This window comes from Bombina bombina, chromosome 11, assembly GCF_027579735.1.
Source record: "Bombina bombina isolate aBomBom1 chromosome 11, aBomBom1.pri, whole genome shotgun sequence".
NCBI lineage: Eukaryota > Metazoa > Chordata > Amphibia > Anura > Bombinatoridae > Bombina > Bombina bombina.
In genome coordinates this window covers 47,006,148-47,033,344 of record NC_069509.1, presented here as the reverse complement: position 1 = coordinate 47,033,344, position 27,197 = coordinate 47,006,148, and the positions used below count along the sequence as shown (strand labels likewise).

At 37.4% G+C, this 27,197-nt stretch overlaps 1 protein-coding gene across 1 annotated transcript in view; it reads right to left on the bottom strand.

Annotated features, from left to right (window-relative positions):
* AQP8 (aquaporin 8) overlaps positions 1-20,107 on the bottom strand; it is a 31,882-nt gene extending 11,775 nt beyond the window's left edge. Inside the window, exons 1-4 of the mRNA XM_053695078.1 lie at positions 20,008-20,107; positions 11,421-11,676; positions 8,018-8,144; positions 2,682-2,896 (exon numbers count right to left, since the gene is read on the bottom strand). Of these exons, the coding sequence (XP_053551053.1) occupies positions 2,682-2,896; positions 8,018-8,144; positions 11,421-11,668 (590 nt within the window). The 5' untranslated portion in view covers positions 11,669-11,676; positions 20,008-20,107. The remainder of the gene's footprint in view (positions 1-2,681; positions 2,897-8,017; positions 8,145-11,420; positions 11,677-20,007) is intronic.
* Positions 20,108-27,197: the final 7,090 nt, after the last annotated feature.

Below are 27,197 nucleotides of genomic sequence, written 5' to 3'. Positions count from 1 at the left end.
TAACAGCAGAAGCATTTTAGTATAATGATAACTGGAAAACAAACTGACAATATTGATCGAAGTTCTGAAATCATTATCTCCTGAAAACAAGAGCAGGATGGTGATCAATGTCTTTGTCATTATGTTTGCGTATAATTCCCTTTTAGCACATAGTTATAGAAAAGCAATAGTTAAAGGGACATGCTATCCAAATGTTGAAGCACACAAAAGTGATGCAGTATAACTGTAAAAAGCTGACTAGAAAATATCACCTGAACATCTCTATGTAAAAAAGAAGTTAATTTACCTCAAATTTCCTAAGTATTCACACCCCACTGTAAAGGACTTTAAGCAGCCAGTCAGGATGCTTGTCCCAGGAGTGTGCATCTGTCATGTGCAGGCACAGTCATGTTATTTTCCTATTCAGTTTAAAGTGAAAGTAAATTTAGAGCCTCAACATTAATGCCATCCATTAATGTTCATTAGATAAGTACAGTCGCTAACTCTAAAAAAAAAAAAGTGTCTTTATTAGTAATTTATATCCTAAATAGCATACCTTTTGCCGTGCTTCCTCCACCCACCCGATCATTTCCTGATTTTTCTCCTTTACACGTAAGACCGGTCCCACCCGCTCTTACGTGCACATTCATGCGCGTTCTCGTGAGGCATATTCTTTTGCGCATGTGCAGAAAAAATGATCGATACTTAGAGCTACCTGTCAGCATTGAAGGCAGACTGCCGCTAGCTCCTCCTAAGTCATAAATGTCCTTAGTAACTTGTACTTATTGTCGGACTCACTCTGACTGTCACCTCACCCGGTCCCCAAGTCAGTAGTCAGTGGGTGGGATTGGAATGACTGACAGCCAGGAACAACGGGTCACCATCAGGAGCGGCATTGAAGGGTTTCCAATCCCAACCACTGACTACTGACTTGGGGACCGGGTGAGGTGACAGTCAGAGTGAGACCGACAATAAGTAAAAGTTACTACGGACATTTAGGATTTAGGAGTAGCGAGCAGCAGTCTGCCTTCAATGCTGACAGGTAGCTAGGTTGAAGCTTTAGCTTTTTAATAGAATAGAGAGCTTCATAGCATGCTCATATAACTTACATTACAACTGCTAATTCTAAGGTTAGCTCTCTCTAACATTGCAACAGGCGCATCTACACAATGATCTCCCCTACCAGCCCTCTTTAGTTGTCTGTCTATCGCCAATCCTCCCAAACAGAGAATGCACATGCGTGTCTCATGAACGCGCATATATTGCAGCCGTAAATTTCTTGAGATACGCATGTGTATTCAGGTTGGTGGGCGTAAAATTAGTCTGTTGGGACGCCAGTGGGGGACCAATCAAAATGGATTTCAACCAATTCGTCATTACAAAACAAAAAAAAAATTTAATAGCCGGGTAGAGTAACGGAGATAGAACCGAGCGATGTAAAAGGTACTTTTAATAACGATGCTATAAAATTGATGACTTAAACACACTAATTTTGGATTTACTACATAATTCTTTATAGCGATACGTGACAGTTAACTTTTCCTTTAATTAAGTTCTATGAAATCTCATGAGATCACAGCAAAGTCAAAGCATTACCTCAGCACTGCTGATACTGATTGGCTATTGTTTTTGGGGGTTTTTTCAACTTGCAGCTGGACAGCAGCTGAAGTATAACAGTTTACATAGCACTTACTCTGATGAGCTGAAGACATTTTGAGGTAAAATATCTTCCTTTTTTACCTAGAGATGCTCAGGTGATATTTTCCTGTCAGCTTTTTACAGTTATACTGCATCTCTTTTAAGGGATTTAGCATATGAGTATTATGTTCTTTTAAATAAAATACTGTAAAGCATTAGACTGTTTTCTAAAAGCAGCTTTATATCCATTTGTTTACAGTCTTTTTATATACACACTTTCTGAAGCACCAGATCCTACTGATCAAGTGCAAAAATTCACAGTATATATGTATATGAGTTTGTGATTGGCTGATAGCTGTCACATGATACAGGTGGCGGCAAATTAAAGTAAACTTTTACATTTGTCAGAAAAAATATCTGCTTATTTAAAAGTGCTATTGCATTGTCTTTTTATTGTGCACTAGTTGAGTATGCAATCGTATTAAATGGTCCTTTAAAGGGACACTAAATAAATGCTAGATAGAATTATGCATTCAAAGAAAAGATTAGTCTGAGAATAACATCTAGATGTGTTTTTTAAACTTTCTTTAGCTGTTTAAATATTGGCAAAATAAGTGCAAAATTTTAGTGTCTATAAAACAATGGGAGCTGCCATGTTGTAATTGTGTTACCTTCTCTAGTGTGGCCAATTAGGGACAGTTATAAATAGGTCACTAGAGTGTGCAGCCAATGGCTGTGTGGAATATAACAGTGTTCTGCACTTCCATTTCTAACAGGAACTGAAAAGCTCACAATTTCAGAATGGAATTACAGGAAAAGAGGACAAAATAAATAATGAAAGTATATTGCAGAGTTTTTTTATATATACGATTTATCATATTATATTAGCATCTCAAAGTGTTCCTTTAAGGTTGAAAAATAAAAAATATTTTCAGTGATACACAGTGTGTAAAGTGACATATATAGATAACAGCATTGTTATTCTATCTCATTGCATTACAATACTGACAAATAAAACATAAATTACAACACAAAGGAAGTCCCAGATCTGGATCATTCCTTACCCAGCTAAGATATCCACAGTCACAGTGAAACCGATACAAAATGGCGCCAGTGGAGTTCGGGTCTTCTCATTGATAGCTCCCATGCAAACCGCCATCACCAGGTAGAATGTCATGATTATCTCAGCTCCAATGGCCCTTGGGAGTTGCTCATCAGTGAACATAGTTGTAAAGGCCGCTCCGGTGGAGTTTTGGTAGTTATCCTCTACAGTCATAGCCTGGAACCCAGAGAGATAGCCAATTACAGGAATTTGTATTTGCAGAGACAGAGCGCTCATCACTTGTCAGAGCAAGGGGTTAGTCTTTATAAAGAGTTTGTTAAGCCCTATATGCTCTATATGTAAAATGTTGTTACAAACATTGTGGCTGCGCTGTGCCCTATAATGATATGCATGCTCCTGAGCCTACCTCAGTAGGCTCCCATGGAAAGGATCTTAAAAGGAATAATACCAAGAGCTAAAATTGATAATAGAAGTAAATTATTTTTTTTAATTCTATGCTCTAAATCATGAAAGTTTAATTTTAACTTCTATGTCCCTTTTAACGTATGTTTAACATCCAAATATTTACTTGCAATTATAAATGAATGTTCTGATATCCATATTTAAGTTGATATCACATTTTTTATTGCAAAGTGGGATTTGATCAATATCATTTTTGTAAACTAAAAACATTTTTTTTGCTAAAACACTTTAGACAAAAGATGTGTAAACAGCCAAGGTCTGCATTCATAACCGGTCAAAATGAGTTTTTAAGAGGACATGTTTATTCCTGAAAAAAAAGCTTCTGGAATATCTAGAATTGTCCCCTTCTAATGTATAGTGGTATTATCATGGTTTTAAAAAAAAAAAATGATTGCAAATTTTTCTAATTGATTATTTTTGCTTCGAAAATGTAAATATTTTGAAAAGCCATTCCACCCACTTTAGTTTAATGGATTGGAGTAGACCCTTTATAAATAATTATAATATATGTTTAAAAAAATATGAAATAAATGTATAAAATATATTTAGCACTCTTTGAATGGATCAATCATTAATGTAATATGAAAAGGCTGTATTTATTAAAGGGAAAGTCAAGTCCAAAATAAACTTTCATGATTCAGATAGGGCATGTAATTTTAAACAACTTTACAATTTTACTTTTATTACCAATTTTGCTTTGTTCTCTTGGAATTCTTAGTTGAAAGCATAACCTAAATAGGCTCATATGCTCATATGCTAATTTCTTAAACCTTGAAGGCCCCCTCTAACCTCAATGCATTTTGACAGTTTTTCACCACTATAGGGCATTAGTAAATGTGTGTCATATAGATAAAATTGTGCTCACGCCCGTGGAGTTACCTAGGAGTAGCACTAATTGGCTAAAATGAAAGTCTGTCAAAAGAACTGAACAAAAGGGGGCAGTTTGCAGAGGCTTAGATACAAGGTAATTACAGAGTTAAAACATGTATTATTATAACTGTGTTCATTATACAAAACTGGGGAATGGGTAATAAAGGAATTATCTATCTTTTTAAACAATAACAATTCTGGTGTTGACTGTCCCTTTAACTTTGCAATTCTATCATATAAGCTTGAAAAACGTGTAGAATAAAAGAATTATGGACTACATTTGTCTATTAAAATGTACTGAAAACATCCTAACACCCCAGGGCAACACTTTTAAGACATTTCTATAACTTAAAAGCCCAAGATCAATATTGTACCGGTATCAGAGAAAGCCATGTTGGATATAGTTAGTGTTTTTTTTAATGTTTAGTAAGAACATTCTTAATTGATTAATTAAACTCTTACAACACCACAAAGGCTCTGTAAGACAGCTTTGTAAGCTCACTTCATCAATAAAATCCTTCCATGATATCCTATTAAACAGTATTAGAATGGTCTGCAATTATTTAAACTAAGAGTTTACTAAATACAGCTAATGACAGGGAGTAAGGGTAATTGATTGGTCCAGAGCAGAAACTGCTGATGATCCAATCAGTAGCGCTAGTTAAACAGCTGGGTCATGTGACTAGCCCTGCTGATTGCATGAGTGGCAAATTCCACTTGGGACTAGCAGTGCTCTGCGTGCCCCGAGCAGTACTTCTACTGTGTGTTTAAGCCCTTTGTGGTGCAGGGTTTATAGTCTTTTTAATGGAACTTTTTTTTTTGGTACAATGCCTTTTTAATTTACAAAAAAAGCTGAACTTCTGTGTAAAAGGCATGGAAAATATATTCCAATCGATTTATTTCTAATTAGATTTATTTCATGTTAGAATAAATAATAAATACTTGTGGTGCTTATTATATCAGACACACAAATATGAAATGCTGAGCTTGCCCCTGCGGGTATTTGAACCTAGTACATTAATGGTGGAAAAAAGAACTACGCTGGACTAAGTAACCTACTGACACATCTGATTCTTTGCATACAAAGAGAGAAGCGCTCTACCAGGAACGAACAACAGCTCAGTGGCTTGTTCTATGGCGATTTACCACCCGGAAGCAGCCTCTTTTAGACCAGTGTGCTTTTCACAGAAGAAAACTTTCCTGAAGTATATCAGTCTGATCCTGCCAAGTAAGGTCAGTCCAGCCCCGAAATACCAGGCAATTCTCCTCTGAACAAGGAACATGACAACCCCAGACGATCGTTTCGGCCTCCTATGGGCCTCGTCAGTGAGGTGCAGCCACATTCCTCTAAGCACACTGGGCAAGGAGTCCACGTCTGGTTTCCCCCATCACCCATAGGGAGACTTCCCCAGGGTCATAATAATTTGCATACAAAGAGAGAAGCGCTCTACCAGGAACGAACAACAGCTCAGTGGCTTGTTCTATGGCGATTTACCACCCGGAAGCAGCCTCTTTTAGACCAGTGTGCTTTTCACAGAAGAAAACTTTCCTGAAGTATATCAGTCTGATCCTGCCAAGTAAGGTCAGTCCAGCCCCGAAATACCAGGCAATTCTCCTCTGAACAAGGAACATGACAACCCCAGACAATCGTTTCGGCCTCCTATGGGCCTCGTCAGTGAGGTGCAGCCACATTCCTCTAAGCACACTGGGCAAGGAGTCCACGTCTGGTTTCCCCCATCACCCATAGGGAGACTTCCCCAGGGTCATAATAATTTGCATACAAAGAGAGAAGCGCTCTACCAGGAACGAACAACAGCTCAGTGGCTTGTTCTATGGCGATTTACCACCCGGAAGCAGCCTCTTTTAGACCAGTGTGCTTTTCACAGAAGAAAACTTTCCTGAAGTATATCAGTCTGATCCTGCCAAGTAAGGTCAGTCCAGCGCCGAAATACCAGGCAATTCTCCTCTGAACAAGGAACATGACAACCCCAGACGATCGTTTCGGCCTCCTATGGGCCTCGTCAGTGAGGTGCAGCCACATTCTGATTCTTTGTCATCTAAAACACAAACAATAATAATGTTTAATGAATGTATGATATGTTTTGAACATTGTCCCTTAAAGGGATACTAAACACACATTTTTTCTTTAATGATTTAGATAGAGCATGCAGTTTTAAGCAACTTTCTAATTTATTCCTATTATCATGTTCTCTTTGTTCTTTTGGTATCTTTATTTAAAAAGTAGGAATGTAAAACTTAGCAGCTGGTCCATTTTAGGTTCAGCACCCTGGATAGTGCTTGCTTACTGGTGGCTATATTTAGCACCAATAAGCAAGCATAATCCAGGTTCTGAACCTAAAATGGGCTGCCTCCTAAGATTTACATTCCTGCTTTTTAAATAAAGATACCAAGAGAATAAAGAAAAATTGATAATAGGAGTAAATTAGAAAGTTACTTAAAATTGCATGCTCTATCTGAATCATGAAAGAAAAAAAATGGGTTTAGTGTCCCTTTAACTTGAGCTCTGTAGCAGGGAACATCATTTGTTTCTTCAAATCTGGATGACCGGTCAGTAGGTTTTTTTGCTTCTCACTAATGAGAAGATACTTGCTGCCACCCTAACCCATATAGGATGCCAACCTGTGCTTTTATTCAAGCATTTAATAACCTACTGGAACTACTTTCAGCGAGATTAGTAGCAGGGATGTTACCACTAGATGCCAGCAGTGAGTCCAGATGGTGATTGTGAGGCCTAATACTGTATATGGGTTTAAGTGACAATTTAAAGAGACTTTACGGTCATAGAATATATCAGCAATTAAGCATTGCACTGTGAACACTATTTAAAGCTTAAACATTACTAGGAGCTTGCTGAAGAGGCATATGTGTGTAGCCACCAATAACCAGCTAGCTCACAGTAGTTCATTGTTGCTCCTGATCCTACCTAGGTATGCTTCTTTAACAAAGGATACCCAGAGAAAAAAGTCAATTTGACAATAGAAATAAATGATAAAGTAATTTAATCATGAACGTTTAGTTTCGTGTCCCTTTAAAGGGACATAAAACCCCCAATTTTTTGTTTGTGATTCAATGAGAACATACAATTTTAAACAACTTTCCAAAGTATATTGTCAAATTTTCTTTGTTTTCTTGTTATCCTTTGTTGTAAAGCGGGAAGGTAAGTTCAGGAGCGTGCACGTATCTTCAGCACTATATGACAGCAGTTTTGCAACAATGTTATACATTAGCAGGAACACTAGACGACAGCACTATTTCCTGTCATGTAGTGCTCCAGACGTGTGCACGCTGCCTATCTAGATATCTCTTCAACAAAGAATAATATGAGATTTTGGGTTTAACCCCTTTCCGGTCCTTTTAATTTTTACATAGTGCCCCAGCAGGTCTAATTTTTATTCTCATCTTACTTTTTTTTTTTATCTGAAAATAAAGCTGTCCCTTTGAGCACTACAAAAAGAAAAGCTTGAATAGAAAATGGCAACATGTTCTTTCAGATAAACAAAAACGTTAAAACAGTTACAGACCAGTATAGAAAAGTCTAAAGTGTAACGTTTTTGTATATCTGAACGTACAATGCTGCAATTCTCAAAAACGCCATGTAGGAGACACTGGCAGCATATTGTCATCCTCCCGGTGCTCAAGCCTCTGATAATGGGAGCGGAGAGTCCCAAGTAATGATTCTAGGAAGCACGCCTGTTTGGTTCCGGTAGCACCATCTTGCCACGCCGTCGCCATACTAATTGCACAGCTAAATAGCAAGTCCAGCAAGTAATCGCTAGATGTCGCTATTTAGCTGTGCAATTCAAAGCAAAAAGTCATGTCGGAATATATCCGTCATTGGACCGCAAGTGGTAAAACCCTTTGTCGGATATATTCCGACATGGGACCGGAAAGGGTTGATGCCCCTTTAAGGCCTTGTCCGGTAAAAAATGTAATTATTTCTTGGTGACGAGCACTGCTATATCCATATTCCTTGTGAGATCTTACCTTGGCCAGCGCAGCTGCAATCATTCCCCCGCACAGCTGGGAAACCCAGTACGGAAACACCAGAAATGTATTGAGGCCTCCAATGATCCAGGCAGCTAATGAAACCGCGGGGTTAAAGTGCCCACCACTGTAATACGCAAATGAAAAACAGACTATTAAATCATCTTCTCTTTTAAAAGATCACGCAGAATTTTACATCTGAACGTTACTTCATGTTCATACTGGATGCATCTTACTAAAAACATCCCTAGAATTATTAATTGTTTTTTTTGTCAAGCTAAAAAAGATTAAAGGGATAGTAAACATCAAAAATGTTATTGTTTAAAAAGATTGATAATCCCTTTATTTAACATTCCCCAGTTTTGCATAACCAACACTGTTATATAAATACACTTTTTACCTTGTATCTAAGCTTCTGCAGACTGCCTCCTTATCTCAGATTTTTTGACAGACTTGCATTTCAGGCAGTTAGTGCTGACTCTTAAATAACTTCAAGTGCATGTGCACAATGTTATCTATATGAAACACATGAACTAGCGCCCTCTAGCTGTGAAAAACTGTCAAATGCATCCAAATTAGAGGCGGCCTTCAAGCCAGGGCTTAGAAATTAGCATAAGAGCCTACCTAGCATTAGCCTTCAACTAAGAATAACAAGAGAACAAAGAAAATTAGAAAGTTTGGTTATTTGTTGCTTGTTGCACTTTGTATAGTGAATGTATTATTTATATAGCGCTATTCCCTATAAAGGGACTCGAACCGATTTAGCGCATGGGCCAAACAAAACAATATCAGCAGCTGATAAATAATGCGGTATGATTACCAAAATCTCAGCTGACTCAGCCAGGACTAGTATCTTCATCCTGAGGTTATAACAGATATTAGTGCTCACAGAATACTGGTCCTTATCAACAGTATTAAAGGGCCAAAATAGTAAAAAAGTTATATGTTATTTAATTTTAAGACTATTGACTCTAAACTACTGTGTATTTATTCTCCAACTCATGTGTGATAGGATCAGAGATGGTTTTTGCTTGGGACCAGCAGTTCTCCGCGGGCCCTAAGCAGCAGTCCTACTGTGTCACTAACTCTAACTCTGCTGTGGCTAAACACACAGTAGTGTAGGGTCGATAGTCTTAAAATTACATACTGTAACAAATTAGAGCATGTCATTATTTGACTTTTATGAGCCATTAATTGGTTTTGTTTAGTCTACGTATCTGTGATAATTGACCTTGAATCAGTGTCATACTGTACTACAAATATACATGCTCTGTGGAATTTATTGGCGCTTTCTGAATAATAATAATAGGACATAATTTCGGATTAAAAAGTATTTAGCAGCCCGGGGCTCAGCACTAAGTGGGAGGTTCTCTTACAGCAAATATGAAGCAATATACTTAGATTTCTTTCAATTTGCTGCAACTTGTTAGCAAGTATAACCAAAAAGAATTTGCATTGGGAGATATATGGCACTTTCTTAGCTATGACTGTGGTAAGTACCCATACTAGAGATAAGCTATTAGAGACAAGAGGGCAATGCGTACAGTATCCTGTGCCTAAGGACATATAAAGTGTTAATCTGAAATGAAGTGAGATAATATACGATACATAAATTCTATGATCTGCAGAAGGGTTGGTCTACTTTATATAACTGAAATGGATTTTCATTCAAGATGGTAGAGAAAAATATATAGGAAAGACAAAAGATCATTCCAAAAGTTATCTACTTTCAGGATTTCCATAGATTTCCACTGATATTTGGGGTTTTCTAACATCGGAATTTGTTATTTTATTACTAGATACAGAACCCGGTGCATTAACAAAAAGATCCAAAGGCTTTAGCTAATTCATGGTTTTGTTTAACCATTGCAGATTTATTTTAATGCATTAAAACCTGCCCTTGCTTCATCTGAAAGTACTGAAGTTAGCTCTGCCTCTGGTACTTTCCACTGCGCTCCAAATGGTCCCTCATCTTCTGGCTTACCTGTGTAAATAATATCTAAAATAATGTATACATTTAATCACTGCACCAGCACTTGGGAAGATATTGGATTTTGAAGTTCCAATCATAAATGATTTAGGGCTCCATGTACTAACAGCCTTTAGATTGTAAGATCCTTTGCTTAGTGGTTCGTTCCATTACTGTCCGCTGGCTATTCTTATCTCTACAGTGACATTTTCCATTTATTTGCTCTCTGTTGCCATCAGGAAAATAAATATTTATATATTTTTTATCCCTGAACATTGCATTTTGCACAAGTGGATTTTTTTGGCAAACTGTGCATTTTATATTTGCATTCAAAGTTCCTCCCTGCACTTGAATTATATGGTTATGACTATGACAATTATGCAACATTTGGAACTTGTTGCGTAACTTGAGTAGAAAACAGTACACACAAAAAATGTAACGATTAAACACAATGGGCCAATTTATGAATGGAGCGCAAAATATCACTTATGCGAACGTGATATTTGCACTCCACTCAGTAATACCAGTGCACACAAATGTGCGTTGGTATTACAAGTTAGGTGCAATGCAAACACGACCTCGTGTTAGCATTGCAAGGAAGCTTTGCGCTCACGAGAGCATGCTTCTTTAGACTCCAATGGGAGCTTTGTTCTCATGCCATCAGACATGGCTGAGAACCTAGCGCAGTGAAGGAGGTAAGTCGCGCAGTGATGGGCAGGACATTGTAAATATATATGTATATGAATATATACATGTATATTTATGTGTTTATATGTGTACATAGATATATTAACACATAAATATATATGTATAAAAGGATATACATATATATTTACAGGGAACACACTGTCCCCATAGACTGCTATGTAAAGGCACTTTCAGTGGCATTTTTATTTTAACTCCCCACATCCCCAAACTTTAATTTAAATTTAAAAAATAGAAGTAAATTAAAAGTTGTTAAAAATTGTATTCTCTATTTGAATCATGAAATCATTTTTTTTGGGTTTCATGTCCCTTTACTGTAAACTGAAAACACTTCAAGTAGATTTGTATTTGTTTTAAAAAAAACATAATAAAAAAAACCCATAATAGGTTCTCCTATATTGACCTCATTCTTCCTTGCAAGATTCTGCATTTTAGAGACCTTAATCAGTGAGGCAGCTTGCTGTAAACTCAGTTGAAATACAATGCCTGTGTTTCTGATGCTAAACACTAATAAGGGGGGGTGGATCAGACTACTCCAGACAGCATAGCTACGTAAGTATTTTTGCTTATTTTTGAAAATTATTTTAAAATACTTGCCAGTAATTTTTAAACAATGTTTTATGCAAACTATTTTTTACTTAATTAGCCCTTTTAGGATATGCACAGATCTCAACATGTTTTATGGCACTTTAAACAGCTAGCGAGATGTCACCCTGTGTAAATTCTTACCTTATTCCTCCCAGGATAGCGATGGTTAATCCTAGGGCGAGGCCGTGTGCTATTGCTGGCTGCAGTCTGCCGGTACTGTCTCCATTCTCAATAACCGACACACAACCAATAAACACAAATAACATAGTGCCCAGAAGCTCCGCAAGACACGGCTGCACGTATTGCTCGTACCAGTGAGGCTTAGGCGGCTTCTCCAAATAGTCCTCACTGTCTTTGAAGGACATTTGTACCATTTCTGTATCAGTCATTGGGACGACTACATAGAACAGAACACAACTTGTAAATATACTTTAATATTACAAAGCGCTAAAGGTGTAAAAAAAAGAAACCCCAATCTGATTCATATCTATTATTATTATAATTTATTTATAAAGCGCCAACATTTGACACAGCGCTATACAAAGGTATATTACAATCATAAAGGTACATTACAATAAATAACTTACAATGAGACATTATGTAAGACTATACACTGTACATTACTACACTTATATTAATAGACATAAACAAAAGGAGAGGAGCGCCCTGCCCTTAAAGGGACATTCCAGTCCACATTTAAATGCACAATGATGAATTACATCTTTGGATAGAAACATATTTGCAATACTGTACACATGTATTAGCAACCTTCTAGTAAAAGTTATCACTGTTTTAGTGATAGCATTTTTCTCTGCACGTGCATGTGAAACATAGCTAGATATTCTCATTGAACCAGCATTTTAAATACTGCAGCTGCTCAGAGCACCAGTGGGGCTTGTACTAAGTTAGCCATTAACAAATTGAGTCAATACCAGATGGTACAAGCACCTTAGGCTCTTTTCAGCAAGTGCTGTGTTTAAAATGCTGGTGCACGGTGCATACTTAAATACACTTTTGAATGAGCTATAGCTTTTATTAGAAGCATTTTTGATAATACATGTTTATTACACAAATACTTCTATTCAAAACTGAAATGCATCCATGTGAATTCCAATTTTTGCTGGAATTGTCCCTTTAAAGTAAGTTGCATGCGTCCTTGAACAGATGTGTTTTTAAGGAACACTTGAGGTTTTTGAGACAAGAGAAAAGTCTGACTGAGCGAAGCAAGGAGTTCCATATGATAGGTGCAGTTCTAGAGAAGTCTTGCAAACGAGAATGTGAGGAAGTAGTGAGAGATGAGGAGAGAAGGAGGTCTTGGACAGAGGTGAGAGGTCAGGTTGGGGATAATTTGCAGACAAGGGCAGAGATATAGGATGGTGCAGTGTTGGTGAGGGCTACTATCAGATTCTGGGCTAGATTACAAGTGGAGTGCAAATCATTTCATGAGGGTTTTTGTAATTGTTTGCGCTCCACTTCAATTACGTTCATATTACAAATTGAGCGAAATCACGATTTAAGCTTAAATCCTTAACCCATATCAAAAATACACTATAAAGTACAGTTACACTCATAATAACACCGTCTAATAAAAATTATTTAAAACAAATATTGCACACAAAAGTTATAAGGGCTCAAAGATATAAGGGCTCAGCCTCCAAAGGACTTTAACATTGAGATACATACATATACATGTCTAAATATCTATATGTGTATACAGTATATATATATGTCTATATATGTGTACATATGTATTTATTAATGTATTTATATGTGTATATATGTATTTACAGACATATATACACATATAAAAACATTAATATATATGTACACATAAGTGCATTAGAGCCTTTTGCCGTTAAGTAGATGAAAACATGTAAAAAAATATTTATGCAATATTCATATCCAATAAACTTTTTAGCTATGTATTTACTGTAAATATTTACCATTCCAATGTTCTGCACATAGCAGAAGTATTTTTAAATAGCTATTCCTATGTACATCTGTATATATCTATACCTATACATAATATATATATTTATGTATATGTATATATATATATATATATATATATATATATATACAGTATATATAGGAATAAATATATATTTGTTTAAAAAAACATCAGATATATGTAGAAATATTTATTTAAGAATAATTAGAACATATTCCATTACGTAAATAACATTAAAAAATGAAATATGTCGGGTTAGCGCTATTGCGAATATGTGATGGGGATGGTGTAATTTTCTGGCTCTTGAGGACTGACATTGGATACCCCGTTATAATGCAACACAATCTTTAATCATTGAAGATTAGATACAGCTGTTTATTACAGTGCTATTTTTGGATTTAAAGGTCAAAACAGATCTATAAAATCATTACAGGTGAGATAACCACCAGGGTTTGGAACTGCTAGATATTGATATTATTCTACTGAAAGGTTCTATCATGACCTTTTGGCGCACTCTGTAATAACGACTCCCTCTTTGATATTAAAAGGCTGATTAATAGTCCAGTCAGCAGTGTTCTCCCACTGCAGCTCTCCATTGCGCAACAGGCAGGGGTGGATTTGTATATTAGTATCTGTGCATATTATTCTTTATAGTAGTGTCTATTACATGCAGTTAAATGAAAATTGGTGTATACTGTCCCTTTAAGGTCTCTCGGTGAAAAACACTGTAATAGAGAAAGGCATTGCCCAGGCTTTTCCTGCTAAGCCCAGTACAAGTAACATGCACATTGCTAGCCGACCTATAGTTTCCTAGGATATATAGGAGAATGAAGATTACTGGACGTTATCTGTTACCCCAACATATGGCAATAGCAGGTAATACTACAATGTCTACTTCTGTTCTGGCATTGTGATGGTATGTAGGCTTTATTTTAATTAGCTGATTTGCAATATGTAGCCAGTATTACTTAGCAGCCGCTCAGCTGTACAACTCTGAAAGGGTTAATTGGGTAAGATATTAATGAGGCTACCCCTGTTCTCATTAGATTTTACATAGGTTGCAAATACATCCAAACTATATAAGCACAGTATAACTAGTTTTAAATACATCACATATATAACTATATTACAGTATAACTCAGCCACAGGATTTGCCTTGACATAGGCAGGTGAGCATAGATGTGTTAGCTAAAATATTGCACTAATAAAAAACTCTGGAATAGTACTCAGGTATTACTATTGATTATAACATATGGCTGAGTTCTACTACATTTGGAATTGTACAGGATTTATTTATTCCTTTGTATACTATGTATATTCTCACAACAAACTACATGAGTAATATTTTAGATCTCTTTTTGTAATTACATTCAGGTGAGTGGACCTGTTTACATACCATGTGTCCGCAATCCCATTCCAAAAATGGACCTTTGCTAAACAGCGAGAGTGACAACCCACTGGTGTGTACAATCATTCAACACCAGCATACGTGTATTCCTCTCTTACAGAAGCAATAAATGTCTATTTCCTATGTGAGGTGCCCCAGGTTTCAGATATGCAAAAGTGACTCATTAACAAAAAGTACTTGGCCCTGAGAATTTGTGTATTTTAAGTGAGCAGGTGCACCATTCTCAAGCTGTCATCCTGTCGAGCAAGCGCAGTAGGATACCGTCTGTTGTGTCACTCATGTCCTTGGTGAGAGGGTTAATGTTTTCTTAATCTGTTAATTATAAGTTGTAATTACTGAACTTTAATATTCTATTAAAATCACAACTCATTATCTAAATTATTATCCTAATATAAGTTTTATTGTTACAAAGATCAGGGTACATGTTTTGGACCATGTTTTTTATTTATCTATATTTTATTTTTCCCAGAACCTCCCATTACCCAGTAAACACTTTTTATTGCATATATTCAGAAACCTACTTGTTTATTTTAATAACAACTTGCTAAAGTGTTTGGATATCCTAGATGCACTTAAAAAATGAACACTCACTACATTTATATGATCTGGGCTCGAGTCTGTAGTTCTTGAGTTGTGAAATTCTCAGTGAAAAAACAAAATTCATTTAAATAAACTCAAGGTTGTGTTATGTCCAGCAAAACATTTGAAATATTCTGCAGGAGTTGTGTTGTTCTGGGGGCCTTAAACCCTCGTCCATTAAATAACCTTACCAAACCTTACAGGTGCCAATTGCCTTAAACTTGGATACCTCTGCCTTTTTTTTTTTTACTGTTCTACCTATTACAAGGGCTTTAAAAGGAAAGCATTGGCATTTGTAAATATGTTTGTAAGTGTAAAAAAACAGCCAATCTTCACAAAGAACATCACACTCTAATAACCCCCTTAAAGGGACATGAAAGCCAATTGTTTTCTTTCATGATTTACGAAAAGCATGTAATTTTAAACAACTTTCTAATTTACTTTTATTATCTAACTTGCTTCATTCTCTTGATATACTTTGCTGAAAAGCATATCTAGATAGGCTCAGTAGCTGCTGATTGGTTGCTGCACATAGATGCCTTGTGTGATTGGCTCACACATGTGCATTGCTATTTCTTCAACAAAGGATATCTAAATAATGAAGCAAATTAAGTAAATTGGAATGTTGTTTAAAATTGTATTCTCTACTTGAATCAGGATAGATTTTTTTGGGGTTTAGTGTCCCTTTAACTTCCAAAGAAGGCTCCAAACCATTGCAAAACTATGGTTCCTTTTTGGAAGCTAGGGGGTTAAAAGCTGCTGCACTGACGGTATTATGGGATGAAAAACAAACAGATGATTCATAATGCTGCATCCCCAATTGTAAATGTGCAATAAACATGTTACTTTCTATAGTGAAAGGACCAACACCGTCTATTTGAGATGGTAAAGATGCAGAACCACAACTTATTCCTTGGCGGATAGCAGGTTCAGGAGTAATTTATTTAAGCATTTCTTAAGACTCCCTGGGATTAGCGATGACGCTTTTTCTGGAAAAATAATTCCGGCCATGTTTACAAGCATAACATTGTGTAAATGATTACACAGCATAAATAAGGAGCTAACGCTGCGATCACTGACTTTATATGATCATTTGTTTGTAACTAGATTCCAACACACTTAGAAGAAATTTAACCACAATCTTTATTTCTATATTTAATCTTTATTTTCACATGTGACCCGAACCTCAAAAATACCGGCTATTTGGGTAAAATAGAGGCTAGACTGCCCTGAGAATCAATTAAATGGACAGTAAAGTCATAATTAGACATTCAGGCCCCAAGTTATCAAGGTTTGTCGGACCTGATCCGACAGTGCGGATCAGGTCCGACAGACCTCGCTGAATACGGCAAGCAATACGCTCGCCGTATTCAGCATTGCACCAGCAGCTCACAAGAGCTGATGGTGCAACGCCGCCCCTGCTGACTCGCGGCCAATCGGCCACCAGCAGGGAGGTGTCAATCAACCCGATTGTACTCAATCGGGTTGCTTTCCAGCGATGTCTGTCTGCCTGCTCAGAGCAGACGGACAGGTTATGGAGCAGCAGTCTTTGTGACCGCTGCTTCATAACTGCAGGCTCGCCAGAAACACGGGGCATCAAGCTCCATTCGGAGCTTGATAAATATGCCCCTCAGGATTCAGACAGAACATAAAATTTGAAACAACTATCCACTTTACTTTTATTTAATTTGTTTACTTCTCTTGTTATCCTTTGTTGAAGGATATAGTCAGGAGATCTAGCTGCTGATTGGTGGCTGCATATATATACAGATTGTCATTGGCTCACCTCATGTGTTTAGTTAGCTTCCAGTTGTGCATTGCTGCTCCTTCAACAAATAATACCAAGAGAATGAAGCAAATTTGATAATAGAAATCAAATGGAAAGTTGTCTAAAATTCTATGTTCTACCTAAATCATGAAAGAACATTTTTGGGTTTTCATGTTCTTTTAAGCTTAAAATTCGGAAAGAAATAATGTGGACATAATGGGTGTTTCTGCCATTAAAATCTGTGTCTCTATGTTTTTATAACGTGTCCTCACTATTCATTAAAGGGACAGTATACACTCATTTTCATATAACTGCAGGTAATATACACTACAATAAAGAATAAGATGCACAGATACTGATATAAAAATCCAGTATAAAACCGTTTAAAAAATTACTTAGAGGCTCCCAGTTTAGCTCTGTTAAAAAGATTAGCTGGAACACCCACTGAAAGGGCTTCAATAGCAAAAAATGCAGACACTCCCCACTCCCCGTTCCTCCTCATATGAAAAGACCCTTTACACAAACAGGAGCAAGCTGGAGTAGCGTAGGTATACCTCGGTACTCTCCTAAAACTTTGGGGCTTGGTTAGGAGTCTGAAAATCAGCGCAATGTTATTTAAGAATAAGCAAAACTATAAAAAAATAATAATCTGCATAGGCTATATAAATGGATCATCTACAAAACATTTATGCAATGAAAAAAATGAGTGTATAATGTCCCTTTAAAGGGACTGGAAGCACACAATTTTCTTTAAAGATTCAGATAGTGCATACAATGTTAAAAACCTTTCCAATTTAGTTTTATTATCAATTTTACCTCATTCTCATGGTATTCTTTGTTGAAGAGAATACCTTGGTAGGCAGTGCCAGGAGCACTATTTTGCAGCAATTTTGCAAGCATGCTTTTTAACACTAGATGACAGCAGTGTTTTCACACTGTTTAAAGCATTTGTGCCAAACTGCTGCCATATGGTGCTTTAGACTACTGCACACTTCTAAGCTTACACCTGCCAGTTTTTCAACAAAGGATATCAAGAGAATAAATTAATAACATAAAACTATTTTTTTTACCTGGTGCAATATCTGAATCATGAAAGGAAAAAATGTCTTTCATGTCCCTTTTATTATATAGTTAATGGAGAATTTAAAGAATTACTCAGGGTCTGCCAGCCATGTATATTACTTTAATATGTCCCTCTGACCATTATATTGTCAATAGCTTTAATTGTCTATATGATAAATGACTGTAATATCTGTAATAATAAACTGCTATTATTATAATACTATATACAATTGTCAATTAAAAGTTCAAAGCCTCAGATATTTCTGTCTGTTTGACCTTTGGACAATAACGTTTTACATTTTACTGTACTTCAGTAGCAGAATATAATGCAGATGGCTAAAAGCAAATAATAATTTAGTGCGCGATGCTCTGGACAAAATAAAAGTATTGATTTCTGCGCTGATCTAGCAGGAGAAAAACTACCAGAGGTGATCTCTTTGACAGTTCTTCATAACTTTTAAATTAGTTAATTTAACGAAATCTATCAACTTCAGGGTTTGAGAATCTGTGTTATATTATGGTCTAGATCACAATCTGTTTGTAAATTTAGCAACTGGCAATGTACACACATAAATAAGTGTGCTGATAATACCAGTTGTTAAATAGACAATAAAAGCGACATTCCGGTTAAAATTTAAATGCACATAGATGAATTACTTCTTTGAATAGAAACATAATTGCAATATACATGTATTGGCAAAATGCTTCTGGTAAAAGTTACCACTGTTTTAGTGTTAGCATATTTCTCTGCACGTGCACATGAAGCATAGCTGGATATTCTCAGTGCACCAGCATTTTAAATACAGCAGCTGCTCAGAGCGCCAGTGGGGTTTGTATCATGTCAGTAATTAACAAATTGAGTCATTACCAGATAGAGCAAACACCTTAGGCTCTCTGAGCAAGAGCTGTGTTTAGAATGCTGGTGCATGGTGCATACTTAAATACACTTTTGAAACAGCTATAGCTTTTATTAGAAGCATTTGTGCTAATGCATGTATATTACAATTATGCTTCTATTCAAAACTGAAATGTACCCATGCGGATTCCAATTTTGGCTGTAATATCCCTTTAAAGGCAAAATTGAAATGTGCATGTGTGTATTTAACATATGAATAGACTCATTTGTGCAATATACCTGCATATGCATTAGCAACAATGCTTCTAGTGAAAAAGAAACTGTTTAGCTGCATATTCACGTATGCTGTGTGTGCCCATTGCACTCACAGTCTAACAATAAGCCTGTTGCTTTGTATAACTTAAAATTGCACAGCATATGTGCATATGCTACTGGAACAGGGATACGAGTATATTACAAAAAATACTGCTATTCAAAATGTAAATACTCTCATACTCTTTCAATTCTTTATATTATGTGCCTTTACGTGTTCAACTGGAATACGATTTGGCACCATCATTTCAATACATACTTAATAATCAGTCAATTATCCTATATTTCCATTAACACCTTTATTTAGATTAGATTTTCAGTCTATTTTTAGCCGTTAGGTGTTAAGATCTGAGACATATTATTTATGAATAATGTTGACATATATCTGCTGATATCTACAAGTACAACCAAACGTAATTTTAATAAAAAGCACAACATTTAAGCATATGGCATTGGTAATAGATATAATATGACTTTCCAATAAACCCAACTCATTAAATATATATAAATACATTTAGTTCAAATCTGCAGATCTATTCTCTCATCTCCTCAGTTTCAGTGTTTGTATTTTAAATGAGACAATCATTACATGCACCCCCAAAACGCATATTGAAAAGCACATTTTTTAAAAAAGATCAAAGTTTGATTATAAGTATCTATTTAAATAAAAATTAAATCATAATGATTGCAGATTAATTAAATTAAAAGTTAAATAAACTTTAAACTAGACCATAACTCTAGATTACAGCTAGACACAGTATAACGATAAAAAAATATTACTGATATACTCACAGGGCTGGTAAATATCAGTATAACAGGTGTGTCACAATTCCATAAATTCTACTTAATCTCAAGTGCTTACAGTGCTACAGAGAGACTGAAAGAGGGAAAGTCCTTTCAAGTACTGTATATTCTTTAAAAAAAACTGCTATAAAAAGTAATCTTGTAGGTGTCACTGACCAATCAGAATGCTCTGAGCTGCTATCTCAAAAAATGTATCCCTGCCAAAGAGGTGAATGAGAAGCCACTCCTTCTTTATTAGACTTGGAACACAAGCAGTTCTGGAATTTTGAAATCTTATGATGTTCAATTTATTCAAGGCTGTTCGCACATGGACTTATGACCTGGGACAAAAGAGTAAAAATCAATTTTTTTGTTAACACAGAGATAATCCATTTTACATCTCTGTATCAACATTATGCTATCTCTGGGCATAAAATACCATTATGATGTTCTGCATAAATTTTGAGAGCAGGTGAATAAAGCAGCTGCAGCTACTGTCTATTTTACTATCTATCTCAATTAGCCTTACACATTTCCTAGGCATTATAGACCATTATAATAAAAAAATGTATCTAAATCTAATTTGTTAGAACACATCATTTTAAGACTAGCGATCCTGCGCCTATGTGTTTAACCCACTTGCTGTGCCTTCGTTTGTTCTACTTAAAGGGACACTGTACCCAATTTGTTTCTTTCATGATTCAGATAGAGCATGTAATTTTAAGCAACTTTCTAATTTACTTCTATTATCAATTTTTCTTCATTCTCTTAAATCTTTATTTGAAAAGAAGGCATCTCAGCTAAGGAGCCAGCAAATTGTGGGTTCAGAACCATGGAAAGCACTTGTTTAAAGGTGCTGTCAAATCAGCAAGGACAACCCAGGTTGTTCACCTAAAATGGGCCGGCATCTAAACTTACATTCTTGCTTTTCAAATAAACATACCAAGAAAATGAAGACAATTTGATAATAGGAGTAAATTAGAAAGTTGCTTAAAATTGCATGCTCTATCTGAATCACAAAAGAAATTTTTTGGCTACAGTGTCCCTTTAATAGAAGGAGAAAAGTACAAATGGGAAAGGAAGATTTAAATGAAGAAAGCAGGAATATCTATTAATTTTTTTTTTTTATACTACCCAAGAGAAGCAGAAAGGTACAAAAGGAAGGGCGATTTACCTAAGAAAAGTAGGAATATCTAGTAGAACATTCTTTGTACTACCAAGAGATGGATAAATGTACAAAGGGAAAGGAAGATTTAAATAAGAAAAGTAGGTGAGAATGGTACAAAAAGAAAAGGAGATTTAAATACAAATAGTAGGAATATCTAGTAGAACGTTTCTTTGTACTACCCAAGAGACGGAGAAATGTTCCGGTGGAGGAGCTAGCAGTTTACCGTGCTAGCGAGGCATTCACAAAGAACACGCTGTTCATGCTGCCCACGACGCTGATTCCTTGACAACAGAGTTACGGTTGGCATGGAAGCTTGTGTGTACCCCGCACGAGTTATTGTGTCCAAGGAGCTCCTGTAATTGGTTTACGGCCCACTTACCAGGGCACTCTGTGTTGAGGAGCAACGCCAGTGAAAGCCCACTTCAGACCTAATATTCACCACGAAGAGCTCCTGGAGCAACAGAACACCGCACGTCTGTCAGGATTTTTTCCCTGTTTTGTTTGCCATGTGCTGCTGGCAGCCATTTTACTCACCTCCCTTGCTATTTTTGTCTCGGTTTAATTATGTGGTCTCCTACCTGCCTGGTAGTAAGAATGATAGGGCTGATGCCCTCTCTTGACAATTTTCGCCTCTGTCCAAGGAGGAGTCTGTACCTACTCCTGTTATACCTCCTGACCATATTTCCATATTTTTGCTACCATACGTACTAATTTGACTTCTCCATTGGGGGAGGAGATCCTGGCTGCACAAACCAATGCACCTCCTGAGAAACCTAGTGGTAAGTGTTTTGTTCCTGAGAATCTTCAAACTAAACTTTTGCACACTTACCACTATCCTAAAGCCGCAGGTCACCCAGGCAAGAACCAAATGTTTTGGTCTGTCACTAGACAATTCTGGTGGCCAGGTCTTTGTTCTGATGTTGCTGCGTATGTTGCCTCCTGCTCAGTTTGAGCACAGAATAAGACTCCTCAACGTCTTCCTGTGGGTCTTCTTCAACCTATTGCTAATGGTGAGCGTCCTTGGACACATCTTTCCATGGACTTCATTGTCGAGCTCCCTGTTTCCAATGGCAATACTGTTATCCTTATGGTGGTTGACCGTTTTTCTAAAATGTCACATTGCATTCCCTTGATGAAGCTGCCTACCGCTCAGGAGCTTGCTTCAATTTTTGCCCGGGTAGGTCTTCCGTTTACATGGGTTACCCAAGGAGATAGTGTCAGACCGGGGTAGCCAGTTTTTCTCCAGATTTTGGCGTTCCTTTTGTGCTCAAATGGGGATCCAGCTTTCCTTCTCCTCTGCATATCACCCTCAATCCAGTGGGGCTGTGGAACGGTCTAATCAAGCTCTGGAACAGTTCCTCCATTGCTATGTCTTAGATCAACACAATAATTGGTCTGAACTGTTACCTTAGGCAGAGTTTGCTCGTAATAGTGCTATTAATGCTTCCTCCAAGTTATCCCTGTTCATGGCAAATTATGGGTTTCAACCATCCTTGTTGCCCGATTCATTCATATCTCAGGGTATTTCGGCTTTGGAGGAGCATCTCCGGCAACTCTGTTCCACGTGGGTGCAGATTCAGGATTGCCTTCATCGTTCTATGCAGTGCCAAAAGTTCCAGGCTGATCGTAGCTGTCTGCCCGCACCTTCCTACCAGGTTGGTGAGAGAGTTTGGCTGTCCTTCCGCAACTTGAACCTTCATGTGCCTTCCAATAAATTGGCTCCCCATTGTTTTGGTCCTTTTTGAATACTCCGACGGGTTAATCCTGTGGCCTACTCTCTTGACCTTTCTCCTGGTATGCGCATCGCCAATGTTTTTCATGTCTCCCTCTTGAAACCATTGGTTTGTAATCGGTTTACCACTGTGTTGCCTCGTCCCCGTCCTATCTTTGTTGACAACCATGAGGAGTATGAGGTCAGCAGCATTTTTGACTCTCGTATGTCCAGGGGCCGTGTACAGTATTTGGTTCACTGGAGGGGCTACGGTCCAGAGATGCATTCTTGGGTTCCCTCCTCTGATGTTCATGCTCCTGCCCCCCTCCGTGCCTTCCATGCCCGATTCCCCAATAAGCCTTTTGTGCTCCCGCAGGGGAGGGGTCGTTGAGGGGAAGTACTGTCGGGGTTTTTCCCTGTTTTGTTTGCCATGTGCTGCTGGCAGCCATTTTACTCACCTCTCTTGCTGACTATGGTGCATTGTGGGGGATGCTGCTCATTTTCTGCACTTCCTTTTATGGCCAGACTGGTGTACATCATCCGTGTGAGACAGGATGCAGTCTCAGAATTGTGATGTCATCACGTATTATTTAAAGGGCCTCTGTTCAGTATGCTTTGCCTTTGCGTTGTCTCAGACCTGTTTGTTAGAGTTCCTGTGTATTACCTGGCTGCCTGATGTCCTTCCTGGTTCCTGATCCCTGGCTTGTTCCTGACTCTGCTGTTTTCCTTGTTCCTGATTCCGGCTCGTCTGACTATTCGCTTTGGCTCCTGACTCGGCTCGTATGACTACCTGCTCTGGTTTTGACTCCTGGCTTGGTATTTGACTTGTGGTCTTTTTATTATTTTTGTTATTATTAAAGGTGTGATTATTTTTCACTTCTCGTCTCAGTCTGATTCCTGGCACCCTGACCGCTGCACCCATGGGCTATAAAGTAGTCTGTCTACAGATTTCAGCTAAACGCAAGTATCTTTGAAAAGAGGGGCTAAGATATGTTGTTGTACCTGCTGGAAGTGGTGTAGAAGATTCTGATAGTGGGGCTGAACTTATATTGTGCTTTGGCGATCTGGATTTATAAGACCGCTCTATTATTTTTTTTAAACTATCCCTTTCTCTATATTCGTATCTCTGCATACAAGGGGAAAGAGAAAAACTGCTTGAGCTTTATCCAGGTCTGGCAACCTAATGTGGTACTTACTGCAGAGTTGTTGGTGTTGAACAACGGGCTAACAAAAAATTAAATATCTGCTGGACAATAATTGTGCTAGATAAGGATAATAGAAAATGAGAACTCTCCTGCCCAGCTAAAGGGTCTTTGGGACACTACCTATTGAAAGAGATGACTTTGAAGCTGTTATAAATACAGAAAAAAGTAAAGAGGGTCATCAAGAGCAATTATAGAACTAGCACTTTATAAGATGGACTTTCCAGTTGTGGTCAATACAATACCAACACAGCTAAAGATTTGCCAGTACTACTAGCTTTTGTATTCTTTTAGGTTTTTATTGTTCTCTCTTTTATTTTTTTCCCCCTATGTTGGGCTTCAAAAAGGATGGTTTTGTTAATCATAAATGCTGAAGAGAGAGAGGTGATAGTCTAGATAAAGTGTTATATGACTAAATACACTGCTGAAATTTTAGGTTGGAAAGTTTTCAGAAAATTGGGCAGACTAGTAGGCCGAATGGTTCCTATCTGCCAACATATTCTATGTTTCTATAACTCAGGAGAGCGACACTTTGTTGTCAAATGGGCTGCACGTTGGACGCCCCTGGTCTAGTTCCACAAGTACAAATTAGTCATCTAATCAAAGAAGTTTAAAATAACATTTATATAAAGACTGCTTGTGGTATTACCTTTTATTTTATTTTTTGGTTATATTGAGAGTCTGCAACTCCTGACCAAACCCACCCACCTTGATGTTAATTGCATGATCATCATGGTTGGTTACTTACTTGGTTACGTAAGGTTTGCCAGAGTAGGCAGCGGTCTTCTACACACAGACACCAGCACCACGCTGCCGCACAGATCAAGGAATTGGGATGGGTCATGACTCATGGTTAGTTGACTGCAGGCAGCTTGCTTCTTCCCTCACTTTCCCGCTATTAAACGTGGCACCGCTTGGGTCAAGAAGGAGTGAGGACATCTGTCCTACTCCTCCCTCCCATCTGCAAAATGGGTGGCGGACAATGCAAGGGTCAGTCACGAACACCAGTGTCCGTGTACGGACACCTTGCCTATCCCTGGTTGCCCCCTAACATCTCTTCTTTTCAATATTGCATTAGAACCTTTTGCAATTCTTTTACAACAGGAGATGGCGGGCATTCTTGTCGGACAATATAAATCGGTATTGACTCTCTTCACAGATTACCTCCTCCTATTTTTGAGTAATACAAAATATTCTATTAACCAGTTACTAGAGCTAGCAGATCTATTTGGATCTTTCTCTGACTATAAAATTAGCTCATCTAAATCAGAGATCTTGTGGATTACACCTCCTAAATTAAGAGATTTGATGTACCCTTTCAAAAGTGTAGAGGTAATAAATTATCTTGGCATCAAGATCTGTAGAAACCCAGATAGATGGTACAGCTTAAATTTTTCCCCTCTCTTCCTTAAACTAAATGAGGATTTAAAAAGATGGATAGGTCTGATAATCTCCTTAACAGCCAGAATAGTACTAAACTTCTTTTCCCTCAACTGCTATATCTCCTTTAAAATCTTCTATTTGCTATTCATACTAAAGATATCTTATTTTTTAATAGAATAGCTGCTAAATTCATACGGCATCAGAAAATTTTTAGTCTACATAATTCTGTTGGCGGTCTATCTCTCTCTAACTTAAAATATTACAATTTGGCAGCTCTAGTGAAGTTTGTATTGGATTGGATCACTGGGAAATAATATGTGACCAATCCAGAACGTAAGTCAGAAATAGTGGCACAATTTTCTCTGAATGCGATTATTCATTGTATCAATGCCACAATCCCAGAATATATGACTAAAATGTATATATTTAATTCTGGCATAAAATTAATTATTGGCTAAACAGGGCCCTGGATGGGGAATTCTCTATTGATATGAAAAACTATCTTTTTTCTTTGTTCATCAGAAAAACATAGAAATTATAAGTTTATTAATTCACTTATCCTGCTAGGATGAAATCTCATTTTAGCAAATTGGAAAGCTTAACAGGCCTCTCCTTTCTAGAGGTTTACAAGTGAAATCATAAATCTCATAATCATGGAACAACACCATGGCCTCTAGTTATCAACGTGTCTACTTTACCTGCCTTCAACGTGTCTACTTTACCTGCCTTCGCCGGGCCAATACGCCCGCCTAAGCTCGCCTACCATCGCCGCCGTGGACCTGAAAAATCTCGCCAAAGTTATCAATAAAGCTGTCAAAAAGCCGCGCACCAAGTACGGGCCGATGAGCAGCGGACTGTGATAGTTATCACTCATCCGATCTCGCTGCTCTTCGGCTTTTTTACAGCTTTATTGACAAGCTGTCACTAAGCACCCACACTAACTATACTGTTCTACCCCCTATACCCGCGCCCCCGGAGCCCCCCGCAACTAAATAAAGTTATTAACCCCTAAACCTCCGCTCTTAGACCCCGCCGCAACTCTTATAAATGTATTAACACCTAAACTGCCACTCCCGGAGCCCACCACCACTCTAATAAACTGATTAACCCCTAAATCGCCGCTCCCGGACCCCGCCGCCACCTACATAATACCTATTAACCCCTATCCTGCCCCCCCTATACCGCTGCCACCTATAACAAATGTATTAACCCCTATCCTGCCGATCCCGTACCCCGCCACAACTAAATTGTTTAACCCCTAAACCGCCGCTCCCGGACCCCGCCGCCACCTATATTAAACGTATTAATCCCTAATCTGCCCCCCCCTACACCGTCGCCACCTATAATAAATTTATTAACCCCTATCCTGCCCCCCCTACACCGCCGCAACTATAATAAAATTATTGACCCCTAAACCTAAGTCTAACCCTAACACCCCCCTAACTTAAATATTTATTAAATACATCTAAATAAATATTATTCTTATTAACTAAATTAATCCTATTTAAAACTAAATACTTACCTTTAAAATAAACCCTAATATAGCTACAATATAAATAATAATTATATTGTAGCTATTTTAGGATTTATTTTTATTTTACAGGCAAATTTCAATTTATTTTAACTACTACAATAGCTATTAAATAGTTATTAACAGTGACCGGCTCAAAATTTGTTAGAGTGGTGCTTGGACACATGAGAAGATATCATTGTTGTACTTTGAGATAAATCATTA